The sequence below is a fragment of the Macrobrachium nipponense genome, chromosome 4 (assembly GCF_015104395.2).
Source record: "Macrobrachium nipponense isolate FS-2020 chromosome 4, ASM1510439v2, whole genome shotgun sequence".
Taxonomy (NCBI): Eukaryota; Metazoa; Arthropoda; class Malacostraca; order Decapoda; family Palaemonidae; genus Macrobrachium; species Macrobrachium nipponense.
Window position 1 is genome coordinate 87,002,141 of NC_061100.1, and position 23,337 is coordinate 87,025,477.

A 23,337-nucleotide genomic window follows, 5' to 3' on the forward strand; every position below is an offset into this window, starting at 1 on the left:
GACCGGCGAGCTCCACTGTCACGGTGAGATCGGTGCGTATCCTCACGGTGCGTCAGTTCGCTGGTACCAGCCGTGGCTGGTGCCGGCGAACGGGGGGACCTCTTCCCCGCCTCAGCCCGTGGCCGGTCATGGACCGTCACGTCCGCTCCCGGGTAGCCAGCTGCTCGCCGCGAGAGCGAGAGCTGGTCTGGTGAGAGTCGCGTGAGCGGCTGTCACCAGTCTTCCGCTCCGTGCCGTGAACCTGACGCTGAGCGAACTCAGAGGTCTGGTTCCTGGCTGCACGGTCGCTGGTAAGCGACCGTACACTCGGTACCTCTCGCGAACGAGAGGCCGAGACGGACCCTGCTGCTGTGGCCGAACCACTGACAGCAGGTGAGGAAGTGCCGGCGTTAGCCGGCACTCCTCTGGTCCCCGTAGTCTTCTTCCTTGCGGAAGAAGAGACGGGTCCTGCCCCCGAAGGAGCTGGGTGACCAGCGAAGAACCCCCCGTCTCACCAGAGCGAGACGGGCCCTTAGAAGTTCCCGAAGGAGACTTCTTAGGGGGGGGAGGCGACCTTCTTCTTCTTCGGCAGGGGAGCCTTAGAAGACGAAGGGAAGAGGCGGCAGACGACGACGAAGACGAAGAAGACGATGAAGACGACGACGACACCCTTCCTCCTCTTCTTCTTCTTCTTCGTCAACCTTCTCAGGACCGACGTCAGATCTGTCATCCAGAGCGGAGCCGGGGCTGCTGTTGCCGAAGCAACAGGGCCCGGACGCACCTGTCCGAACAGATCAGCATCGGGAGCAGCGGCGCCAGGAACAGGAACAACATCAGCAGGTGCAGGCATCACAGGAACGGCAGAAAACCGCAGGAGCAGGTACAGGAACGGCAGCAGTGGTCCACGTCACGTCCGTGGACAGCAGCTGGGCAGGTACGGCAGGTACGGCAGACTGTGTAGGCGGTCTAGATGGGCGGACCAGCGGCACAGACATCTAGGTACCGGTGGGAGGTCCAGGGGCGAGCTCTTCGGGCACACGAAGTCCGGTCGCGGCAGCACGGCAAACACAGGCGGCGGCATCACACTCCCCCGAGTTACGGCGACTGGCCCCTGCACCGATGTAGTGGGTGTCACAGAGACCGCGTGCTGGGTGTACACCAGGTGAGGAGGTGAAGCGTAGCCGGGTGTTGTAATGGTCGTGGTGGTGGTCGTGACCGTTGCATGGGTGACCGCCACGGAGCCAGCGAGATGGTAGAGCAGCCCCTGGACACTCGGCACGCCCTGCAGCCCCAACGATGCCCACACCTGTCCGAGGTCATCCTTCGCGGCAACCGCACCTGAGGAGGCAAAAGTCGGGTGATTAGGGGGATCCTCTACCCGTTCGCGCGAAGACGAACGGATAGAGGACCCAGAGTACAACTCGACGTCAGGGTATCTAGCGCCCTCCTCCACACTCGACAAGTCAGGAGAGGAGAAGGACCTAGAAACCCCCCCCCGAAGGGGAAGGCGCGAGACGTGGAAGTTGAGCGGGCGGCAGGAAAGAAGACGAAGTGTCCGTCACCAAAGGAGTCGCGGGAGAGCTTCCGACGACTCCTTTGCAGGCCTTCGCTTCCTCCTGCCCTCATACAAAATCCACTGCGCCTCCGACCAATTAATAAACACATTACAAGGCTCGGCTCGGGAGCATTCGCGCCCCCGACACCGAGCACACAATATGAGGGTCTATCTCCGGGAAAGAGCGGAACTTCCCGCATTTACGCCCTTCGGTACCCGGGCATAGTCTCCGTGGGGTAGCGAGGCGAGGAGATTCCATCATTAATTAATTGCAGTTCAATTAATATGAAAAGAGAGAAATGATTGTACTTACAATGAATTCTTTCATACACAAACACAACCATATACTCAAGAAAGCAAACGACGAGAAGCGGGAGAGAGCGTCGAACACACACGTCCACTCGCTGTGAGGCCGAAAGCAAAAGTGATTTGTTTACCTCCCAGTCGCGCGCGCGCGCCTGTCGGACAAGCAGTTAACTACCGAACCCCTTGTTCGAAAGCTTACGACCTATCCAGCTGCCGCTAGTACCTTCCTATTGTAAAAGGACCGAAGGTTTGTATGCCGTGTCGGAACAATGTTTACTTTACTCATTATTTAGTTTAACTGTACTTTGTTACTTCAATGTTTGTTTAATTCATGTCTATTATCCCCTTTTTGCAACCAAATTAACCCCCAAAAATTACAGATATTTCTAAAGTAGATACGAGCAGACGGCAAAATGACTCATCGTTGCCAATCTAGTGGAGCTTCACACATACGCCGATGCATTTACAAACTGTTTCCATGAATTCTAGTTGTCACAGTAATGCAGAAATGATAAAATTGCTGTAATATGTATATATACTACAAATAGATACGCTAATTTCACTTATTTCCCTGGTTTTGTGTAAGTCTCATACCCAGTTTGGAGGGTCAACATACCAATTGGCAACAATAATCATGAATATGTAAAAATATTTAGGCACAGGATATTGGTACGGCAGTGAATTGTGCATGCGTCAATTTCAGACTTCCTGGTGTACAAATAACATAGTGTGGTGGGGGTACAGCAGATTCTGTCAGTGGTGCTGTATTGTGCTCTTGACCTGCTGCAGGTACGGCAGTTAGCTGTATCCATTTACCAGTTTGCTAATCATACTGTTATTATGTGACCAGAGTTTGGCTTTTAGGCGGGACAGTCCTGCTTCTTGAACATCTGTCCCCCTTTTTTTAGTTAGCAAAATGTCCCCCCCCCACCCCTTTTTGTTTTGCTTTTGTGAATTATGTCCGGGTTTTTTGTGCTACAAAAACAAAACTATCCCAATTTCAATGGAATAGTGCTGAAATTTTTATTGCATTTTGCCATTTCACAAGATGGTAAATTCTATCGTCTTCTCCGACAGCTGCAATACCCAATGAAGTGAATTAAAAGAATATTGTAAAGTGTATAATACTCTTTGAATCTCCTCTTTGGAGTTCTTTTCAGGGCCGATTTGATCGTTCGTGACATACGTATGTAAAATTTTTGACAGTTTGAGTCTTCATAGATGTCTATGGCATTTTTTTTAGTTCGTTAATGCCTGAAAACATCTGTTTTTCAGCAAAAACTAATGTATTATTCCGCGGTTCATGCTGTTCCATCGCCATTTTTCTTGCTGTAACTGATATGCCTGAGGCGCTAAACAAGGGTTCGCGCATGCGCAATTCACTGCCGTACCAACATCTACCACGATCGGGGTACACCTGCCATACCAATATCCAATTCGAAATACTTATGCAATTCATGACCTTATACTGCCGTTTAACTATTTATTTAAATAATTATCTAGTGCATACTTATTGTTGGAAATTGATGAAAGTGCTCCAGCGTCTATGGGTACAAGTGGTGTGTGGATTTAGCACAGGAAATGGGAAGTTTGTTGACACAAGCGACTCCGCAAACATCAAGATGGCTTCAATCTTCTAAACATTTTTAGTTGTAAGTAAAAATTTCAAAAATGTCATGGAGGTAGTGTGCACTGCCTATGGCCACACTTTTCATTACCCTCTGTTTAATCTTAGGTAATATACTATGGCCTTAATTTCTAACTTTGGCAAAAATACTTACTTCAAAAGGAGAGTAGAGGTCTCAAGCTGCACCTCTCACCACCAACAACTCACAACTGATGACCATCTCCATTGTCAGGACGTGGTAAAGTACTTTTTCGGAGGGTGGCCTCAAATGCAGTAGATAGTGGCTTGGCTAGTCCAGTCGGTTGTTTCCCCTAGAAGACGAACAGGTAGCTATTTCTACAAAAGCAGTCCGCACGGACGGCAAGGAAAGTAGGCTAGCTGCGGATACGACATCCACTAGGAATTGGGGCGTCCAATGTTATTTCGCCGTGTTTAGTACTGGCCCCTGGGGGTTTAATTACAGTCGTCCGAATAAATATTACTTAAAATTCTTGTTCAGTAGGTAAAACTGCATAGAAAACCGCAACTGCCATAGTCTAGGTGGAGCGGATAAGTACCCTAGATCTACCAACGAACCTAGCCAACCCATTTGACTGGGCCTATGAGTAACATACTACCCTACGTTCATATTTAAGACATAAATCTCCAGAGACTAGTATACTAACCTTACGATAGGATACCTTACGCCTAGGCTACCCGGAACATACCTACTAGGCTAGCTATAGGTAGGTAGCCTAGTAGCTAGCTAGCAGTAAATTACCAACAAATCTTGTTAAAATTTTGGTTTCGTTCCAAAATATTCGGATCTTTTACGAGATCTGGAGTATGAAGACCCAACGCTGACTGAATGACAATGATTAGGCTACAACTGCTGCACTAGACGAGATTCCAGATCCAAGTTGAATTGAAATAAGAGTATGTTGTTTACTTTGAGATTTCAGTTGCGTTCTGTTCAACCGGCCTAAACAAGGGAGGGTTGTTTTCTATGTACGGTGTTTCATCACCGTCTCCTAATGTCCCATTTGATAATTAGTGAAAGACTTGCCGGGCTCTTTATAATTATAAGCGTCATCTAAATTTTTACAAATTACTACTGTCACAATTCTATTTCACGAATTTAAAGCGAATAGAACATCTTAAAGAAATGTAGTATCGAAGAATGGTTTTCTTTCGTGTCAACCAAGAACGAAATTACTGATGGCAATACAACTAAATCTCCTATTGATTCTATTTTTTTCACGCAACACAACTTTTTTCTTTAACTTTGTGACAGGGTTCAGATGCACATCTGTTTTTACTGCCAACATTTGTAAAGGGCTGGCACGTAATATTTAGCATCTCATGTACCAGTTTCCCTCCTTTTATCGCTTTCCTGATAAAGAAACCATTGCTGACATGCATCTTGTAGAAATGATCTTGTTCTCCTGTTTGACTGTTAAGATCGTGCACACTCATCTATCATTTCTATCAGTTCCCCCTGGATAGATATACATATCATAATAACTTTTATCATTCTTTGGAGCTGTTTCACAACCAGTTTATGATGTATAGTAGCCTATATATCTGTTGAATTAACGTCATGCCTGTTGCATTTTTTGTTTTCAATGAATCAAGGTTCTTATGCAGTTTTCGGTTTATCCTATATATTTATAAACCATTAGATTCTTGGTAATGCCATATACCCGAAGCGGGAGTCATTATCTAAATTTGTCTATCCATTAAGGATCCAGAGTCCATAGTAAATGCATTGGCTTTATGCACCAAAGGGGAGCCAGTTCATTGTCGCGACATCGCCTGCAGTATTTAAGATAACTGCAAGCTATAATGAATTGCCTTTCCTTTGGTGTATGAGCCAATGGATTCACCCATGTCCCCGGCCAGGTTATCTGCTAGCTATCCAGAGTTGTCAGAGAAAAATCACTCATTACCTCAACTGTATCCAATTTCCAGCTACCAATTATTTCTTGTGCTCATGCTGAATTTGCTGAGCAAGGCCTCAGTTTATGATTGTGGCTCTAGATGCAGGTTCAGTACTGCTAGGTATATAGCCAAGCCAACTGCTGCTAGCTGAAGGTATTTATACGTGATATACCTAACTTACGTCTTACAATATAGCTTACTTACCCCATCAGAAATACCCCCCATAACATGTAACTGTAAATTCATGATATTCTTTACAACATCTCCCTTCCTACTAGTTTGTTTAGCTACTTCTAAGCATTTTATTAGATTCCATCTTTAGCCTATTTTGAAGATGATCATATCGAATATTTTCATCACTCTTACATAATAGTGCAATGCCTAGATGGTTACTCTCTATGGTCAGGCAACTTTTTTGCTTACTCTGGGAGTAAGCCTACAGACTACTTTGTTCTTGTTGGTCTTAGGTGGTTAGGAAAGGTCGATGGAAGAGCCTAAAAAGGTCGGAAAAAAAGTGTTTCGCGTTAAGTTAAAGATACTGGAGTTTTAGGATAGGATATTTATGAATAAACATTACAGAAAAATTATTTTTAATAAGATATAGCATATCTATTTTAGCGTATCTATTTTAATTTTCGTTGGTGGAGCAAGGCTCTATTTGACCATAGATTTTAGGACTTTAATTTATTTGGTGTATTGAATTCAGGCTATGTTTCTGTTCAATAATTTTGTTTCCACTTAACTGAGAATATATGGAAGTGTTTAATTTGAGTACTTTTTTACTTGATCCTTGTTGTTAGTATGAGTATTAACTACAAAGACCACTTCAGGTTAAGTTAAGAATATAATGTTTACAACCTATGCGCCAGGGAAAAATCACACCTTGTATTTATATATTTTGCAGATTTTCTAGATATTGTCCCTTCAGAATGGTCCCTCAACTTGGATCGACGTTTCTCCCCTTGTGGAAGTACGTCGTGAGGGCGGCATCTTAAAATCTGAAAAAGTCTTCTGCAAGGATGGTTCTTTTTATTAAGGTTTGAAATTATAACATTACTTTTATGCCCTAAATTCCAGGCGGAACTGCCATCGTCATTTAAATCATGGCAAACAACAAATGACTGAGGAATTTTTAAAACTTTAATTATATAGTATGCATTTTTACGTACTTTCGACTTTACATTAAATGGTCTAGACAAGCAGGAAATCACGAGAAATTAGATGAAAACGAAGAAATTCAGAAGCTAAGGATGTGACTAATGAAACATCTGGGGAGATGGGGTTCCGGGGGCGGAAATATCATTCACCTTCCTCCAGGTGGCTAAAGGTTGTACTTTTTCTGCTGTAGCCTCTTGAGATAGGCTTGTCATCTAATGATAGAATTTCCCACGATTTTTCTTCTTCTTTGAAAGCGTGGCAAATCGAAAATCCGAAAAAGAAAATAAGTGAAGTCTAGAGAGTGGGGGACGAGGAAGATGCAAGCCAAACAGTAAAAAGAAAGAAAAAAGTTATACTACAGGCAGACAGGCACACAGAAAAGAAAAAAAGAGGTAGACCATTTCGCGAAAAATAAGAGATAACAGTCTAAAAAGTCGTGCGCATGTGAGTAACAGACTGACAAAAAGCATGTGGGTGTGCTGGAGAACACATGAAGCTTTTCGTATATCTGGTCTTCGAAAATGTTCTCACGTTACAGCCCACTAAACAAACATATTCCCAGTCCTGTTGTTTTGCTTAAAATATCCTTACGCCATCTGCTAGAATTCACATATTCCTCGTTTTTATATGTGAGCGTTGAGAAAACTTTTCGTCTAGCTTCGCCAGTTCGGTTCGTTCAGCCTATCAAGCTGCTACGATGGCACCGTATTCCTCATCATTATTGTCTTTGTTTACTTTTGGACTCCTGATTTTCTTCCTTATGTACTTCACTTGACCGGTTCATTTGTTTCTCAGTGTATATAAATTGTTCTTTATGTATGTATACACACACAAACCACACACACACACACACACACACACACAAATATATATATATATATATATATATATATATATATAGATATATATTATAGATATCTATATATATTATATATATATATATATATTATATATATATATATATATATATATATATTGTAAGTGTGTACATGAATAAGGACATCAAGGGTAGAAGGGAACGTTCACCACGGACACTTGACATAGTTTAGTGAAACCGACGGCATTTGCACTATATCCATTGCACTATTAAGGCTACTACAGTGACACAATATAAAATTGATGATAAAAATGAATGTCAATTATAAAATAACAATCATAAACATAATTGTTCACCTAGCTAACTTAAGGAAGATCAAGACCTACTTGATTATCCTGATACAAGAATAAAAGGTGGCAAAGCATAAAAGTGAAAAACAGGCAAGTCAACTCGTGCTGGGCTGTAGCTATTGCTTTGAAGTCTTTTATATCAATCTGTCATTTACAGATTGGAGAGGTTAACGTAGCTGTCGGTTACATTAAATTACGTCAAGTGTTTGCGAGCCATTCCTACCTTTGATGGCCTTATATTGGGTTTCCACTTCATCGGCATGATATATATGTATGTATGTATGTATGTATGATGTTGTATGTAGTATGTATGTAATATATATATATAATTATATATATATATTACACATATTATATATATATATATATAGATATATATATTATATATATATATATATATATAAAGCAAGCTCCCACCCAGTAGCTACCATTACAAGTATTTATTACTCAGAAACCATATAACATAGAATAGAGAAATGCAGTTTTTTGTAGAATGTCTTACATTTCCTCAAGTTTAGGTACATTCAGAGCACTTCATGCAATATATACATTCCACAGGTGCACCTCCAGTTGCCCTCACAATGTTGAGACGATATTCCATCTCCCTCCATGTGCTGCAGCGCATATGGGCGGAGATGGAATTGGATATCCACATCCGCGGATTATCCGAATTTTTTTTTTATAAATCCACATCCACAATTTCTTAACATCCACATTAGTATTGTGAGCAACATCCGCATCCACATCCACAGTGTGAGTATGCGGATATGAGGTTATCACCCACTGCACAGGGTTCGATAGTTCATACTCATACATTGTAGCTATAAATAGTTTTTTGTTGTTGCTAAATTTGACTTTTTCGTTTTATGATACAGAATACACGATCCCCAATTACACATTTCATACATTTTATATTTATAAGTAGCTCTGTTATAGCTTATTTGTTTTAAAACATATTTGTTTAAGTAACGTCGTGTCATTTACAGCAGTTGTAATCATAAAGGCAAGGTATTGCATTTCATTTTTCAGGAAACACACTCTCTCTCTCTCTCTCTCTCTCTCTCTCTCTCTAATGCGAAGAATGGCTTTAAGTTTTGTTACCCTTATCTTGCAATGAACATGAAATAACTTTGTGCCAAGACAACTAAAACATTCGTGTATCGTTGTTACTGTTTGTATGTTCATGTGAAAGCATACACGCACACATATACATGAGTATCACTTATGTTTCTACTTTCAATTAGTATACATCAAATATGATGTGGGAACACATCATTTTGAATTATTTGGCTGAAAGTCGTCTTTAACAATTAATATACCTATATTACTTAGATTTACTCAGTATCCGGATCCGCATCAGCATCAGAGAGGGTATGGTCATCAAATGTCCGCATCTGCAATTTTAGAAGATTAATTGATATCCACAGCTGTCAATATAAAAAAAAAATATTTGCATCTGCAGCAACAAATCCCATTTTTAATCATTCAATACATACCTAATATTATATATAATTATAATATTATCTATAATTATTACATTAGATAGATATATATATAGATATATATATATATAACATATATATATATAATATATCCTAATATAGATATATATATATAGATATATATATATATATATATGAGTCATATCACATTAATAAAATTACCGTGATTCATATACATACATCGAGCTACAAATGTCTTTGAATATCTAATTCACTTTACCTAGGAATTAATATATTTTCAGGTATATTAACCAAAGGGGAATTTTTTAGTCGATAAGAAATTCGTCGGCTCACAGGCGCGAATCATCGAACCCAACAAATTCAATAGGCACAGTGAAACTTTAAACCACACTGCCACCGCAAGAGGGTATAAGTTTATGCCGCCTTTCAACTACAAATACCTTTCGTTGATTTTGCCGATTTTATATATATATATATATATATATATATAGATATATATATATATATATATATATATATATATATATATGTGTGTGTGTGTGTGTGTGTGTGTGTGTGTGTGTGAAATGCACATTTTTGATGATACAAATATAAACTGATAATGCAAATCAGTGGAGTACATACTGCACACGAGCAGTTCATTGTCATTTTTTAAATAACATACGAATACAACAGTTATTGGAAGCAATTAAAATTGAATAAAAACAAATCAGGTTATTTCGTCATTTTGTAGTCATTTCGTAACAAAGAGCAAATCGCGTCTTGATAACGATCTGTAACTCTAGAGATAAAGATCTTGGAGAGCCTGTGACCACGGCAGCTGACGTTTAGGGCTCCACACTGAGTGTGCACACGTTACTCTTCTTCTTTATTTTTCTCTTGATACCGGCGGTGACGTTAAACAATTTTGTTTATACCAAAGCCTCTATCCGCTACCTCCTAGTGTGCCTCATCGATTTACTTTGATGTCCAGAATTTGGAAGGTTAGGTCTCCATTCGATGAGAAGCGAATGGAAATGGCATACTAAATTACCAATAAAGTGGCGGAAGATATGAAGTCTAGTTTCGTGAGTACATGCCATGGCAGAATCTGGAAGCATTTCACGCGTTGGAAATAAAATAAAACTCCTATCGGAAGGAAACTTCATCAAGATTCTTTAAGTGCTTTTAACAGGAGCAGTTTTGTACGATCAGGTTTTCATGGGTCGAGTATAGTGGAGGATGCCAATATTCTACCATTATGGGATCTCATTAACGAAATAAATAAAACAGTTAACATTGCGATTTTGTAGGGGAAATATTGTTCAAAAAGACTTATCTTAACAGAGAGCTTAAATTTATAAAAAAAATTAGTCTTTTGTTTCTTTCTTGTTAGAGTAAATATTACCATAATAACGGCACAGACAATGCTTGTTCTCTGGTTGTCCACAATGTCATCCATCCTTCCAGGATCCACCCAGGATCTCTAACTGAGCGAGAAGGTTTAATGGCACAAGAGACGTACTTCATATCATATTCTTTTTCATCTCATGACTCTCAACACAGTTCGACAACTCTTTGATTTCTGACATTTCCTCCCTACCGAATACTGGAAAACCACCTTCTGCATTTCTAAAAACAAATTACTTCCATCCGGAGATATTAATTAAGGCAGTGTTTTACAAATTAAAAAAGAAGGACCAAAAGAGTTTCACAAGGTGAATACTTCAGTATTGGCGAAAAAATTAATGGGTGTAGAGACAGGCAGTGATACGAAAATTCATTTCCATTTGCATTCCGGAGAAAATTAAGGTCAAATGAAGGTAATGGAAGTCTATGCCCTTAATTAGCCTAACTTCTACTTTTATCCTTCAACGGATGGTATTTTTCATTGAGGCTACACGAAGAGTTTAAATTCCTGGCGGCGTCTGCTATGGTAAATATGCATACTGGCCGACCTTGCATCTCGGCAACACGAATCTCATTGACACTGGATGCCTCATGGTTTAACCTCATATCTTCAAAACTATTTAAATTTCTAGACTTTAAGAAACTGAGATCTATGATATTTCCTTATGTGTCTTGTTAAAAAAAAATTTACTTACAAAACCATAATTAGAAGATAAACATTATGAATATAAGAGACGTCTTAATGCTGCGCTTTTGCAGAAAGGCAAATAAAAACGTTCAGCCTCACCCAGTCGCCCCTAACTTCAATGCAAAAGGAAAGCTGATGCTCCTGCATTGTTGTCCTGTTGCCGCTTACTATGGGGAGGTGGAGAACCACGGTGTTTCTAGCGCTTGCTTTGACTCTTTCTGATTCAGGATCTAAGTCAACTCTCGTAGAAAGTGTCTTGTCAGCCTGGAAACACTGCCCGAGTCCATGGAATTACCGCCACTGGTCAGGCTCAGCTCAACTTGCTGAGCTCCAAAACATCAGTCAGTTTTGTGTGCGCTGAGTCAGCAAGTCTGTCATTCAAGATCATGGGATGAACAGCATAATTTTTGTTGCAGGTATAGTTGATGCCGCTGCTCCATGTAAATTCAGCGGTCCACTCTGTACTGGTGGAGCAGAAGGAAGCTCTTACTATCTTTATTGACCATTGGGATGGTATCATTCTTTTCAAGATCATCATTGAAAAGAAAAAAACTTATAAATGACCTCAACCATTAGTAATAAGGTTAGCTATGCAGTTCTTGTGTAAAGTCATCCGCGTGATACAGTCACAATAGTAAGTTCTAATTAGTGTTATTCATTCTGGGCAAAGACAAGAGTTTTTTGAGTGACTCTGAAGCCAAGTTTCTTCAACCCTAAAACTTTTAAGCAGTTAATGAGATTCTTCCTTTGTAGATACTTGGCAAACCTTTCTCTCCCGAGGAACTTTTTTGTTGCACGATGGTGCAATTTAACAGCTTTTGTTTCCTCAATGAAAGTCTACAGTACATGTTTAATAAACTAGTTTCACATCTGCAGCATCATCAAACTGAATATGCCAGAAACTCTTGAAATTTAGCGATACAAAAGAATTAGCTTTAACTTAGATTGAGCTAGAAGGCCCCCAAAACGACTCTGAGTATATTAGCCTCTAGCGTAAAAGAAATTTGAATGTTGTATATTTAGTTTATTCTCATCTTCGTTCAGAATATGACAATCTTTACCAAGGTGGAAAGTTACTTAATTCTCAATTGCGTTCAGGACACGTCCGTCTTAATTAGATCTTAAAAATATTAAAGAAGGAAAGGAAGAAGTCAGTATGCCATTGCGTATGCCATGATTTAAATATGCAGGCTTTCTTGTAGGTTCAAAGCCAAACATTGTAGCTAAGAAATGATATAGGAGTGCTCTCTCACTACTAGAAAATGGGAGGCTTTTACGCTTCTACTGACTGGTTTCTTTCACTTTAGTTTGTCAGTTTGTCAAGAAACTGCGCAGTACATCGCAGAACAACTGGGAAAAAGACAGAGGACTAAAGAGCAAGTTAAATATAATCACTGTGATTGCCGGTACACTTAAGAGACGGGAAGAGAACAGATTAAAACCAAAGAAAATAAGAAGATTCATAGTAACAAAACACAATTCGCCAAATGGTAGTGCGCAGATGGTGTTCGTTTTTCAAGGGTAGTATCGATAAAGATCTATGAAGTGCCTGATATAGATCTAAGGGGGTATGAGATCTTAGCACCTGTCCTCAAAAGTATTGTTTCGTAACTTCTAAATATAACTGTATTAGAGACAGTAAGGTTAAACCTCTAGCCTGTGAAGCTGGAAGGATTAAGGGGTAGAGGGGAGAGGATAGGCTGATTGTCCATCCCATCAGGACTTCAAGATGGTGAAGACTCACCAGAGGATGAATGTTGAAGCTGAAGTATTGTGTGTGTGTGTGTGTAAAAGATTTCTAGATTTTAGTGATCCGAAGGTTTCCAACCGTCAATTATAACTAATGTTATCCAGTAAACAGGACCAAGTGACAAGACGCCTCCAGTTGCTTTCTTAATTAAGCTTCTGTAATTACAGTCATGAAATGTCCTTTGTCAGTATCTCTTTCTCTAACTGTTAGTTTTTTCTACCGTTTACTAATTTCATTCACTATTGAAAAGTCTTTACCATGGAAAAATTATCAGTAACACATAAACGTTACACCTGATCAGAAGTGATTAACACCACATCAACAGATGATATTGATGGAAGGATTCTATTTCTAGTGTAGGGCAGCGCCATCTTCCAGATGTTGTTTTTATCTTTAACCTACAGGTCTTGACAGACAGTTCATACGAAGAAACAACAGGAGCTACCTGTCACCAGCAATAGAATCTACTTCCGGGAAGATTTTTTTGTTCTCTCATCGAATCATCATCTATATTAGCCTGTGTCAAATTCGAATTCAGCTTATAGTAAGACTATTTTCTAACATCATTGCGAGTTAAAATATGCAAACGCCTCACACGCTAATATCAAATTTACATTCGAGAAAGAAAATAATAATAGATTACACCCTTGATCCCTTGGTCATACGAGAGAATGATGGTTCCAGCACGATAACTTTTCGTAAGGCCATGTTTACTGGTTTGGGACAAAACTTTTATAGTTTCTGTTCACGGAATTTTAAACTCGATTCATTTGTTTCACGATGAAACTGATTTCCTGTCGGCATTCATTAAGACGAAGCGTTATCCAGTGGTCCTTTTCTTTAGTTTTCCTACAAAGGCCCTGCACAAAACCTTTCAGCCGTCAGCTCCGATACATTTAGCTTCAAAACTTAAACATTATATCAGGTTCCCAGACACTTATGATATCATATTTATACCACAATTAAGGAAGATAATGAGGAAACATTTCCCGGCAGTTGATGTCAAATTTATCTTAAAGAATCCCAAAACCATGTGTGGTTTATTTATTTATTTATTTATTTATTTATTTATTTTTGTGTGGTGTACTTATATACTTGCTGTGCTGTTCGTGCAATGAAGAGACTTTATGTGGGAAGCACTCGCAGGCTGCTGAAAGTACGATGTTATTTATATTAGTCACCGCACAGGGAGTAAGCTTTCTACCCCTGAGTTTCAGATATTAGAAACTATACATGAATATGCAAATGCAAAATGAACAAAGATGATTTTGAGATTATTTTATTGAGCCCTCATGAAAACCACCTCCCTGCACTCGAATCCTTGGCCATTAACACCTTATTCCAACCTGAAATTACAACACTACAGCAGTTCCATTATACGTTGCTTAGATAGCCTACTCTTCTTGCTTGGTTAGTGTCGACTCCTCAGGCTGATAAATCTCTCAGCCACCGAACCTCGGGTTGTAAGGTTTGTCTTCAATCTCTTTTACGTAGTCTTTAACATATCCATATTTTTTGTGCTTATCGCTTGTGATGATTTATGTTAGTCTTGCTGGACAAGTTTGTAACGGATATGTTTTGGGTTTTAATTTTTTTAGCCTTGAAAATGAGACCACTGTCTTGGAACGTTGGAAGCAGATGTATTGAGCTGTGTTGCCGCTTCACCTGTTGTACGATGGGGACTATATAGCCTCGACCTCTTCTTGGATGATGATGATGATATGATATATATATATATATATATATATATATATATATATATATATATATATATATATATATATATATATATGTAGGACCCACTGTGATTGGGGTCCATCGTAATATCGCAGTAGATTGATTTGGTGATGTAATTGTAAATATGTTATGGTAATAGAAATAATGAAAATACTAATGATAATGATGATCATAGAAGTAGTAGTAGTAGTTTTTATTATCTATGCTATAGTATCATCATTATCATTATTACACCTATATTATTATTATTATTATTATTATTATTATTATTATTATTATTATTATTATTATTATTATTATTATTATTATTATTATTATTATTATTATTATGCAAAGCCAAGTTGCTCTAGCAGTGAAGATGTTGTAGATAAAAGTCTCCAGATTTTGAACATGTAGGCGAAAAGGGGGTGGAGCTAGGATATTGTTCCAAGTCTTCTGAGTCAGACCAAAAATTAGTCGTTTTAGGTCTCATAAATGATTTGAATATAACTGAAACGGAATCCAACACAAATGCAGAAACTGGTGTTTAAAGTGCTGAAACTCAAAAGAAAGACACATTGACTTCAGACCGAGGACACTATCCTGCTGACATTGAAAACAGTGAGTTGAAAACATTAATTATAGCAAAAGGATCATGTAGACTCAAAGGGCCATTCCCAAGGGATAAACATCATGACGGATGATGTTTTTCAGACGCTTTCTATTTTAAGAAATCCAAGTCCGGTATTGCATTGCCTAGGGTGTGGTTATGTTATTCACCATCGACAGATAGCGCTTATTGTGAACCATGGTGGTTTTTGCCAATCTTTGCCTTTTGATGCTGCCTGGGTTAATGGGGTAAGAGATTGGAGGCACCTGACCCAAGAAATACAAAAGCATGAATGCACAGCGACACATTTTGATGCTTATTTGTTAATGCAGAGATGGTGCTTAAATCAAACTGTAGATGAATAATAAAGATGCATATATACAAGTATATATATATATATATATATATATATATATATATATATATATATATATATGCACACCCATAAATTATATAAAAACAAATGTGTGTTTTGATTCATTTATTGACATTAGTTACTGGTAAATCAAGTAATGGCAATTAAATTTGCTTTTCATGTATGATAGAAGCCCACTCAAATAATTTGCATCAGGGCCCATAATAACCTAGTTCCACCACTCGCTCTCTCTCTCTCTATATATGTATATATATATATATATATATATTATATATATATATATATATATATATATATTTATGTGTGTCTGTGTGTCTCCAGTGAAGACTCCTTGTGACAATGTGATGAAAATAAAACTTAAAATTTAATCTTCATTTTATTTAAAAATAGGATTTTTGCCTTTGAAGTTTACCTAAAGTAATGGACAATTAAATGAAAGAAGAAACTGTTTTAATAACAGCAGAAGCATCTTATAATACACATTATTTCCTACATCAGTAAGACTAAGACTAGGTTTCCATTGAGGACTCCAATCATCTTCATCTAAATTTAAAGTGTTCCATGAATAATGTTTATGTTATCTATGTACATGTTTGAGGACATCTCTTTCTAAAATGATTGACATAAATTAATTATTGAAATTACTGAAGTTTACATGGAAGAAATACACTATATATGTAAAAGATTAAACAAACAACATGAGTTGCTCAACCAAGCGCTTCTTCTTCTTCTCACACGATCATGGCGGGCACCTTGGCACAGAATTGATAATCTCTGTTGGAGTCGATCAGCTTGAAGGTTGCCGTTGTTTGGATCTGGAGAGTGGAATTAAGATGTGAAAAGTGAATATCCTGAATACATTACAGTGCAAATCTATTTATCATAATTCTTTCTGATAGTAATTCTTAATATTGTGAAAATTTGATAATTATGAAAATCTGGTCGGCAAATTTAAAGCAAGAATTTTTCATAGATTCCCCACTGAACTGCACTTGAAATGTGCAGGTTTAGATATACTATTTTCCAAATCCGTACTGATTTCTTTCTAAGGTATTAGATAATTAGATAATAATAATAAAAAAACTATATCACTTTTCATTGCATCTCTCTCTTCTCTCTCTCTCACTCTCTCATACACACACCCACACACACACACACACACATTCAAATTTCAGAAAGCAAGATGGTGAGGAGCATACTCTCGGGTATTCCGACAAAACTTCTGCCGGGAACTGCCAGTCGACAGCGGTTCCCTTTTCAATGGGACATGGGTTTTCGGTTCCTTCCAGCTGCTTGCAAGCATCTGTATCGACGCCAGGCCACGGGACTTCGAAGCCGCCAATGGAAGCCGATGCACCAAGCGTCAGTGTATCAGTGTCGACGCCTAATTGGGATTTCAGAAGTTTGTTATTAATCGAGAGTGCAAAATTTCGTTCAGTTCAATAATACACATTTGTAAGCTCAACTGAAAGCCTAATAAGACGTTAAAGCTAAGTTTAGAGAGCAACACAGCATGAAGTTCTTACTTGAAGTGTACTGGATGGTGACCAGGTAAGAGTGGCCTCTCTGCAGGATGCATGGAGGTGCTGAGCAGCCTTCAACTTCAAACGCCACAACTGTTCCCTTGGACCCTGGAACAGTGAAACGTTGGATGAGAATGATGCGTGACTCAATGCAGGTACTCTGGATCCATGCATTGATAGATGAGTCAATGTAGGAATTCAAGAAATGTTCAAAACCAGGTATACTATAGTGGAAGTGGAACAAGAACCAGGCTATGCATCATTACATCACCATTCGATCTTTGCTTGAAATATTCTATTCATTGTCTAAATTGCATGTGAAGTCAGTAAGTTTTTAATGACAATATTACAGGTTTATCGAAAAGAAAAGACAAGGTACTGTTAGAGTGAATGGGTAGTTACTTAAGAAGTCTCGAAGAAAAAAAGTGAAGTGGACAGAAAGAGGTATGGTAAACTACCAAGGTGTTTACACAACCAAGTAATATTTTCACTATCACATTTGATCAAGTATAAGTCTGACCTTTTCTTACGAGATTCTATTCGATAATAATAAGACCAAAACACGTCCGTGATATTCATTAATTGCTTTGAGAACTCCCATCAGGTTTAATTGTATCTAATAATTAGTTGCTACAAGCACAGAAATAAGATCTAGAAAATCAAGAGAATGTACAATATAACTCCCAGAAAACTCTGAGATTCAGCGGGTTTGAAATTCAGAGGACGATGGAAGGACAACGTAAGACCTTATGTAGCCCAGGACCGATGGAAGCCAGAAGAGAGAAGTAAGGGTAGGACTAAACCCCGAAAGAAGAGAGAGAATAAAACACGAGAGGTGTCTTTTAGTCAAGGAAACCAAAGAAGGAAGAGACTTCTAAAGCTAGGTAGAAAGTTGAAGCTTTACCACATCGAACACTGATAGGTCCTGACTTCTGCAGAGCAAATGTGGCAAGAGGCCGCCCTGGAGTAAGACCAATAGGAATGACTGACAAAGAAGTGTTTTCTTACCGCAGTCCTGGAAAGGAGTAGCCACGGCGCAGGCGGCGATGCCGAGGAGGATAAGTAAGGACCGTTGCATTTTCGTTGCCTCTGACAGAAATGGATAAAAAAAATTTATATTATAAATCACGCAGAGAAAGAGGAAAAAAGCTCATTCTTATAATCCTCGACTTTTTAGGTTAACAAAGCATAAATTGCACAGTCTTTTTAAATGTCCCTTCGATTTTACCTTAACTTTTACAGATCTGGGAATTTTGTTATTCTGATGTAGGAGTTTACAAAGCAAAGCTAGGTTTTTACTTGTTATGGAAGAGTTTTGACATAATTCTACTGATAAAACCAAACCTGTTATACTGTCTTACAAGTCTTTTCTTTCGCAAGAATTCTAGAAATGAATACTTCCCATAGCAATGGTCCCTCTATATATACGAACACTGAACAACTGGGGTTTCGTCATAATTATGTGGGTGGGGCACTCCATCAGCTGAAGGAAATAAAAAAAGATATGCTGTTCACTAGAAATTTCCGTGGGAAATGATAAGGAAGTCTCATGTGTGATATGATATGGTTTTCTTGTCTTAATCTCCTTTGGCATTCTTCGGGTAAATCGAATGACACTGTCACTATTGGAGAAACAAATCCATAGTCATGAAAATGTACAGATATTAAATTTAAAACTGTAAGGATAGCTTTCGGGAGTCTGTTCGGTTCCTCTTTCAACCTGGTACGTTGATGTAGCTCCCCAACAAAGTAAACACAAGAGGAGTCATACAAAATAAGCCACTTGTTTAGGAATTTTGGAACCGGCCGTCACGCATAGATCAGGCAATGGCGACGTTTTGTGCAAGGTATATGGAATAAGCGAGACCTTATTCTATATACATTGGTTTTCTGATGAAAGCCCTGCCAGTCGTCTGGAACGTCTAATTGGTCCTTGTCCAGTACCGTATTTCTGATGGTCTTCAACGGCATAGGAGGCGCCGGCAGCATCGGTTACTGGAAGTAGCCGAGTTACCTGAACGGGAGAAATAGAGGCAACCGCAGCATCAGATGTTGCTAAAGAGACAACACTATCATAATGGTCTTTATTCTTGAAGCCTTTAATACATTTCTTGGAAATAAGATTATTGGTAAATTTATCCTCCTGTGTGAAGGATTTATAGCCTTCCATAGATGAACCATTATCTACATCTACACCATGCACTAGTCGTTTTATGCCAACATCTTTACTTCTAAAAATGACTTTGTATTCTTCCCAATTTATGTGGTGACCGAGCTTAAGACTGTGACTAACTACCACATTGTTTTCCGCATGCAATTGGTATGCTCTTTTGTGTTCCCCGATTCTGGTGGGCAACCAACCCTTTATCACTTTCCCCAAAATATTTAGTCAAATCAGAACAGGGAATTTCATAAACACCAATATGTTTATTGTGATTCGTTGTATTATTGTTGTGTATGTGAAGTCTTTAAATAGTGTTGTTATAATTAAAGACTACATTTATTTTATCACTGACTTTTGTTTACAGTTTTCCGTATTCTGTTTTAAATATGGATTAAAAAGGAGTGCAAGACAGTTCGTAAATTTCTTTGTCATTTTCTTTTGAAAAAGCTATGTAGAATATGCTTTAGGCTTTTTAAAAGCGTTATTGATAAAATGTTCAGGGTAACAAAGTTTAAGTAAAACATCTTTGATGTGTTTAAGTTCCCTGTCAATGAAGTTGGGGTCGCAGATTCTCAGAGCTCTCAAAACAAAATTGACGAAGATGTTGGTTTCAACTTCTTTATTGTGCCAAGAGAAAAAATGAATATATGTTACTGCACTGGTTTCTTTGCGATATACTGTAAATTTAGAAGTGAAAGTGGTAAATCAGTATGTCTAAAAATGGCAACTCATCGTCTGTTTTGTGTTCTGCTGTGAACTGGATAGAGGGCAAAATGCCATTAATTTTCAAAATCTGAAGGTTTACCTTTAAAAATAATGAACAAAATCATCTACATATTAACTCACCCAAAAAATGGGTCTTAGTGAAAGTTCACAGTTCTGTAGAATTTCCGTTTCAACAGATTCCAGGCATAAATTGGCAAGAATGGGAGACAAAGGAGACCCCATTTTTAGAAGTAAAGATGTTGGCATAAAACGACTAGTGGATGGTGTGGAGGTAGATAATGGTTCATCTATGGAAGGCTATAAATCTTTCACACAGGAGGATAAATTTACCAATAATCTTATTTCCAAGAAATGTATTAAAGGCTTCAAGAATAAAGACCATTATGATAGGGTTGTCTCTTTAGCAACATCTGATGCTGCGGTTGCCTCTATTTCTCCCGTTCAAGTAACTCGGCTACTTCCAGTAACCGATGCTGCCGTGCCTCCTATGCCGTTGAAGACCATCAGAAATACGGTATTGGATAAGGACCAATTCGACATTCCAGACGACTGGCGGGGCTTTCATCAGAAAACGACGGCATTGCCTGATCTATGCTTGACGGCCGGTTCTATGGTTCCGAAACAAGTCGCTTATTCTGTTGACTCCTTTTATGTTTACTTTGTCGGAGAGCTACATAAACGTGTCAGGTTGAAAGGAGAACCGAACAGACTCCGAAAGCTATCCTTTCAGTTTCAAATCTAATATATGTAGTACATTTGCACGACTGTGGATTTGTTTCTCCACTGGAAGACTCGTGCTACTATGAGTATCATTTAACTGTCACTATTATTAATCAAAACGAATTTTTTCAAAGGAGAACTTCACACAGAGTGGGATGTCTTAATGACAAGGACTGTGGGAAAAAAATAGACGTGTAATGGAATGGTAAAGATGAGTACATAAATAAAAATCCATCAGAACCTCCAACAGAGAACCATCTTCGCTAACATCACGCAGCTCTCAAAAGATGAGATCATACCACTGATGTTTGTTATTACAATAACCTCTTTTGCCTAATAGGAGGTGACCTCGGAAGGAGGAAGAATAAAGAGAAAACCACCAAAATGAGAGACATTGGCCTTATAATCTGCTACTTATGAGTTAACTGACTTGTCTTTATTGAAGGGATATTTATTCTTTGTTATTCGAGAGATATTAAACCTCTCTTTTACTTGGTGATATTAAACATTACCTATGTAATTTAACTATTTATGCCAAAGAAGGCATCTAGCTTAATTTAATAAAAGATGCATGTATCCTTGAAACGCTTGAGCAATGCTAGTTTATCTTAATTTAAAAGGTGCTTAGCCTGACAATAATTAAAGTGGTGAAAGCTACTTTTTTTTGTAAGGCATCTAACTTACCTTAATCTATTGATGTTTCATTTGACTTGATCTCAAAGCTATTCTTTCCGTTAATCAGGACCCATTCAGCCTGTTCTCACTTCGGAGGCTTTGGACTCATATTTAGGTGCAGGAATGACGTCTCTTTTGGAAGGAAATTCCACTTGAATTTCGTCTCTATTTCGTCAGGGAAGTAAATGTCTATTTGAAAGCAGAAATGACGCCGGAGAACAAGTTATTCCAGAAAACTGTCAACTATGATGGTAAATGCGAAGGTTTCCGAAAATGAACCATGAAGATGAAATGAGGTAATGTCAGGACAGAAAACGAGAAGTCTAAGCAAAAGGAAATGCCTAATTTAATGACTGGGAGAAAGAACCGCAATGCAGAGCTACTTGATAAGCGTAAAAACCCCACGACTAATTCAAAGCAAGATCAACATGACTATTCATTATACTGAAAATTCTTGATCTGCTGAGCAGTGATACGAAAATTAATTTATATAACATTTGCATTCCTGAGAACATTAAGGACAAATTGAGGTAAGGAAAGATCCTTGCCCTTTATTAGCCTAACTTCTACTTTTTTCCTTCAACTGACATTACTTTTCATTGAGGCTACAAGAAGAGTTTATGCTCTTGATGGTGACTTCTATGCTAAATATGTATGCTGGCCGACCTTGAATCTTCGGCAACATATGAACGTCATTGACACTGGATGCCACATGGTTTAACCTCACATCTTCAAAACTATTTGAATTTCTAGACTGTAAGAAACTGAGATCTATGATATTTCCTTATGTGTCTTGTTAAACAAATACTTACGTACAAAACCATAATTAGAAGATAAACATTATGAATATAAGAGACGTCTTAATGCGCTTTCAGAAAGGTAAATAAAAATGTTCAGCCTCACCCAGTCGCCCCTAACTTCAATGCAAAAGGAAAGCTGATGCTCCTGCATTGTTGTCCTGTTGCCGCTTACTATGGGGAGGTGGAGAACCACGGTGTTTCTAGCGCTTGCTTTGACTCTTTCTGATTCAGGATCTAAGTCAACTCTCGTAGAAAGTGTCTTGTCAGCCTGGAAACACTGCCCGAGTCCATGGAATTACCGCCACTGGTCAGGCTCAGCTCTGGTGTAAAAATTCAAGGTTCCCATCGTGAAGACAACTTGCTGAGCTCCAAAACATCAGTCAGTTTTGTGTGCGCTGAGTCAGCAAGTCTGTCATTCAAGATCATGGGATGAACAGCATAATTTTTTGTTGCAGGTATAGTTGATGCCGCTGCTCCATGTAAATTCAGCGGTCCACTCTGTACTGGTGGAGCAGAAGGAAGCTCTTACTATCTTTATTGACCATTGGGATGGTATCATTCTTTTCAAGATCATCATTGAAAAGAAAAGCTTATTAATGACCTCTACCATTAGTAATAAGGTTAGCTATGCAGTTCTTGTGTATAGTCATCCGCGTGATACAGTCACACTAGTAAGTTCTAATTAGTGTTATTCTTTATGGGCAAAGACAAAAGCTTTTTGAGTGACTCTGAAGCCAAGTTTCTTAAACCCTAAAACTTTTAAGCAGTTAATGAGATTCTTCCTTTGTAGATACTTGGCAAACCTTTCTCTCCCGAGGAACTTTTTTGCACGATGGCGCTAATTTAACAGCTTTTGTTTCCTCAGTGGGAGTCTACAGTACATATTTAATAAACTAGTTTCACATCTGCAGCATCATCAAACTGAATATTCCAGAAACTCTTGAAATTCAGAGATAAAAATAATTAGCTTTAACACAGGATGAGCTAGAACGCTCCCAAAACGACTTTGAGTGAAATAGCCACTA

At 38.6% G+C, this 23,337-nt stretch overlaps 2 protein-coding genes across 3 annotated transcripts in view; both read right to left on the reverse strand.

Annotated features, from left to right (window-relative positions):
- The window catches only part of LOC135210987 (gastrula zinc finger protein XlCGF52.1-like), a 66,160-nt gene extending 61,519 nt beyond the window's left edge, over positions 1-4,641 (reverse strand). For both annotated transcript variants that reach the window (XM_064243988.1, XM_064243989.1), the window contains exon 1: positions 4,133-4,641. The gene's annotated coding sequence lies outside the window, so the exon portion shown is untranslated. The remainder of the gene's footprint in view (positions 1-4,132) is intronic.
- An 11,426-nt stretch (positions 4,642-16,067) lies between these two features.
- LOC135211662 (NPC intracellular cholesterol transporter 2-like) lies at positions 16,068-18,579 on the reverse strand. The gene is made up of 5 exons (XM_064244928.1): positions 18,456-18,579; positions 18,236-18,314; positions 17,231-17,335; positions 16,904-17,088; positions 16,068-16,519 (listed from the first exon to the last, which is right to left on the reverse strand). Exons 2-5 carry the CDS (start codon positions 18,303-18,305, stop codon positions 16,436-16,438), a joined length of 444 nt encoding a protein of 147 aa, XP_064100998.1. The 5' UTR covers positions 18,306-18,314; positions 18,456-18,579; the 3' UTR covers positions 16,068-16,435.
- Between the last annotated feature and the right edge of the window lie 4,758 nt (positions 18,580-23,337).

What these genes read in the sequence shown, in the direction of transcription:
- LOC135211662 (XM_064244928.1), bottom strand. Translation starts at nt 18,305, where the DNA reads ATGCAACGGTCCTTACTTATCCTCCTCGGCATCGCCGCCTGCGCCGTG. An exon ending in CACCATCCAGTACACTTCAA is followed by an intron (nt 17,089 to 17,230) that starts GTAAGAACTTCA and finishes AATCCCAATTAG; the next exon opens with GCGTCGACACTGATACACTG. An exon ending in TTTTGTCGGAATACCCGAGA is followed by an intron (nt 16,520 to 16,903) that starts GTATGCTCCTCA and finishes TCCACTCTCCAG; the next exon opens with ATCCAAACAACGGCAACCTT.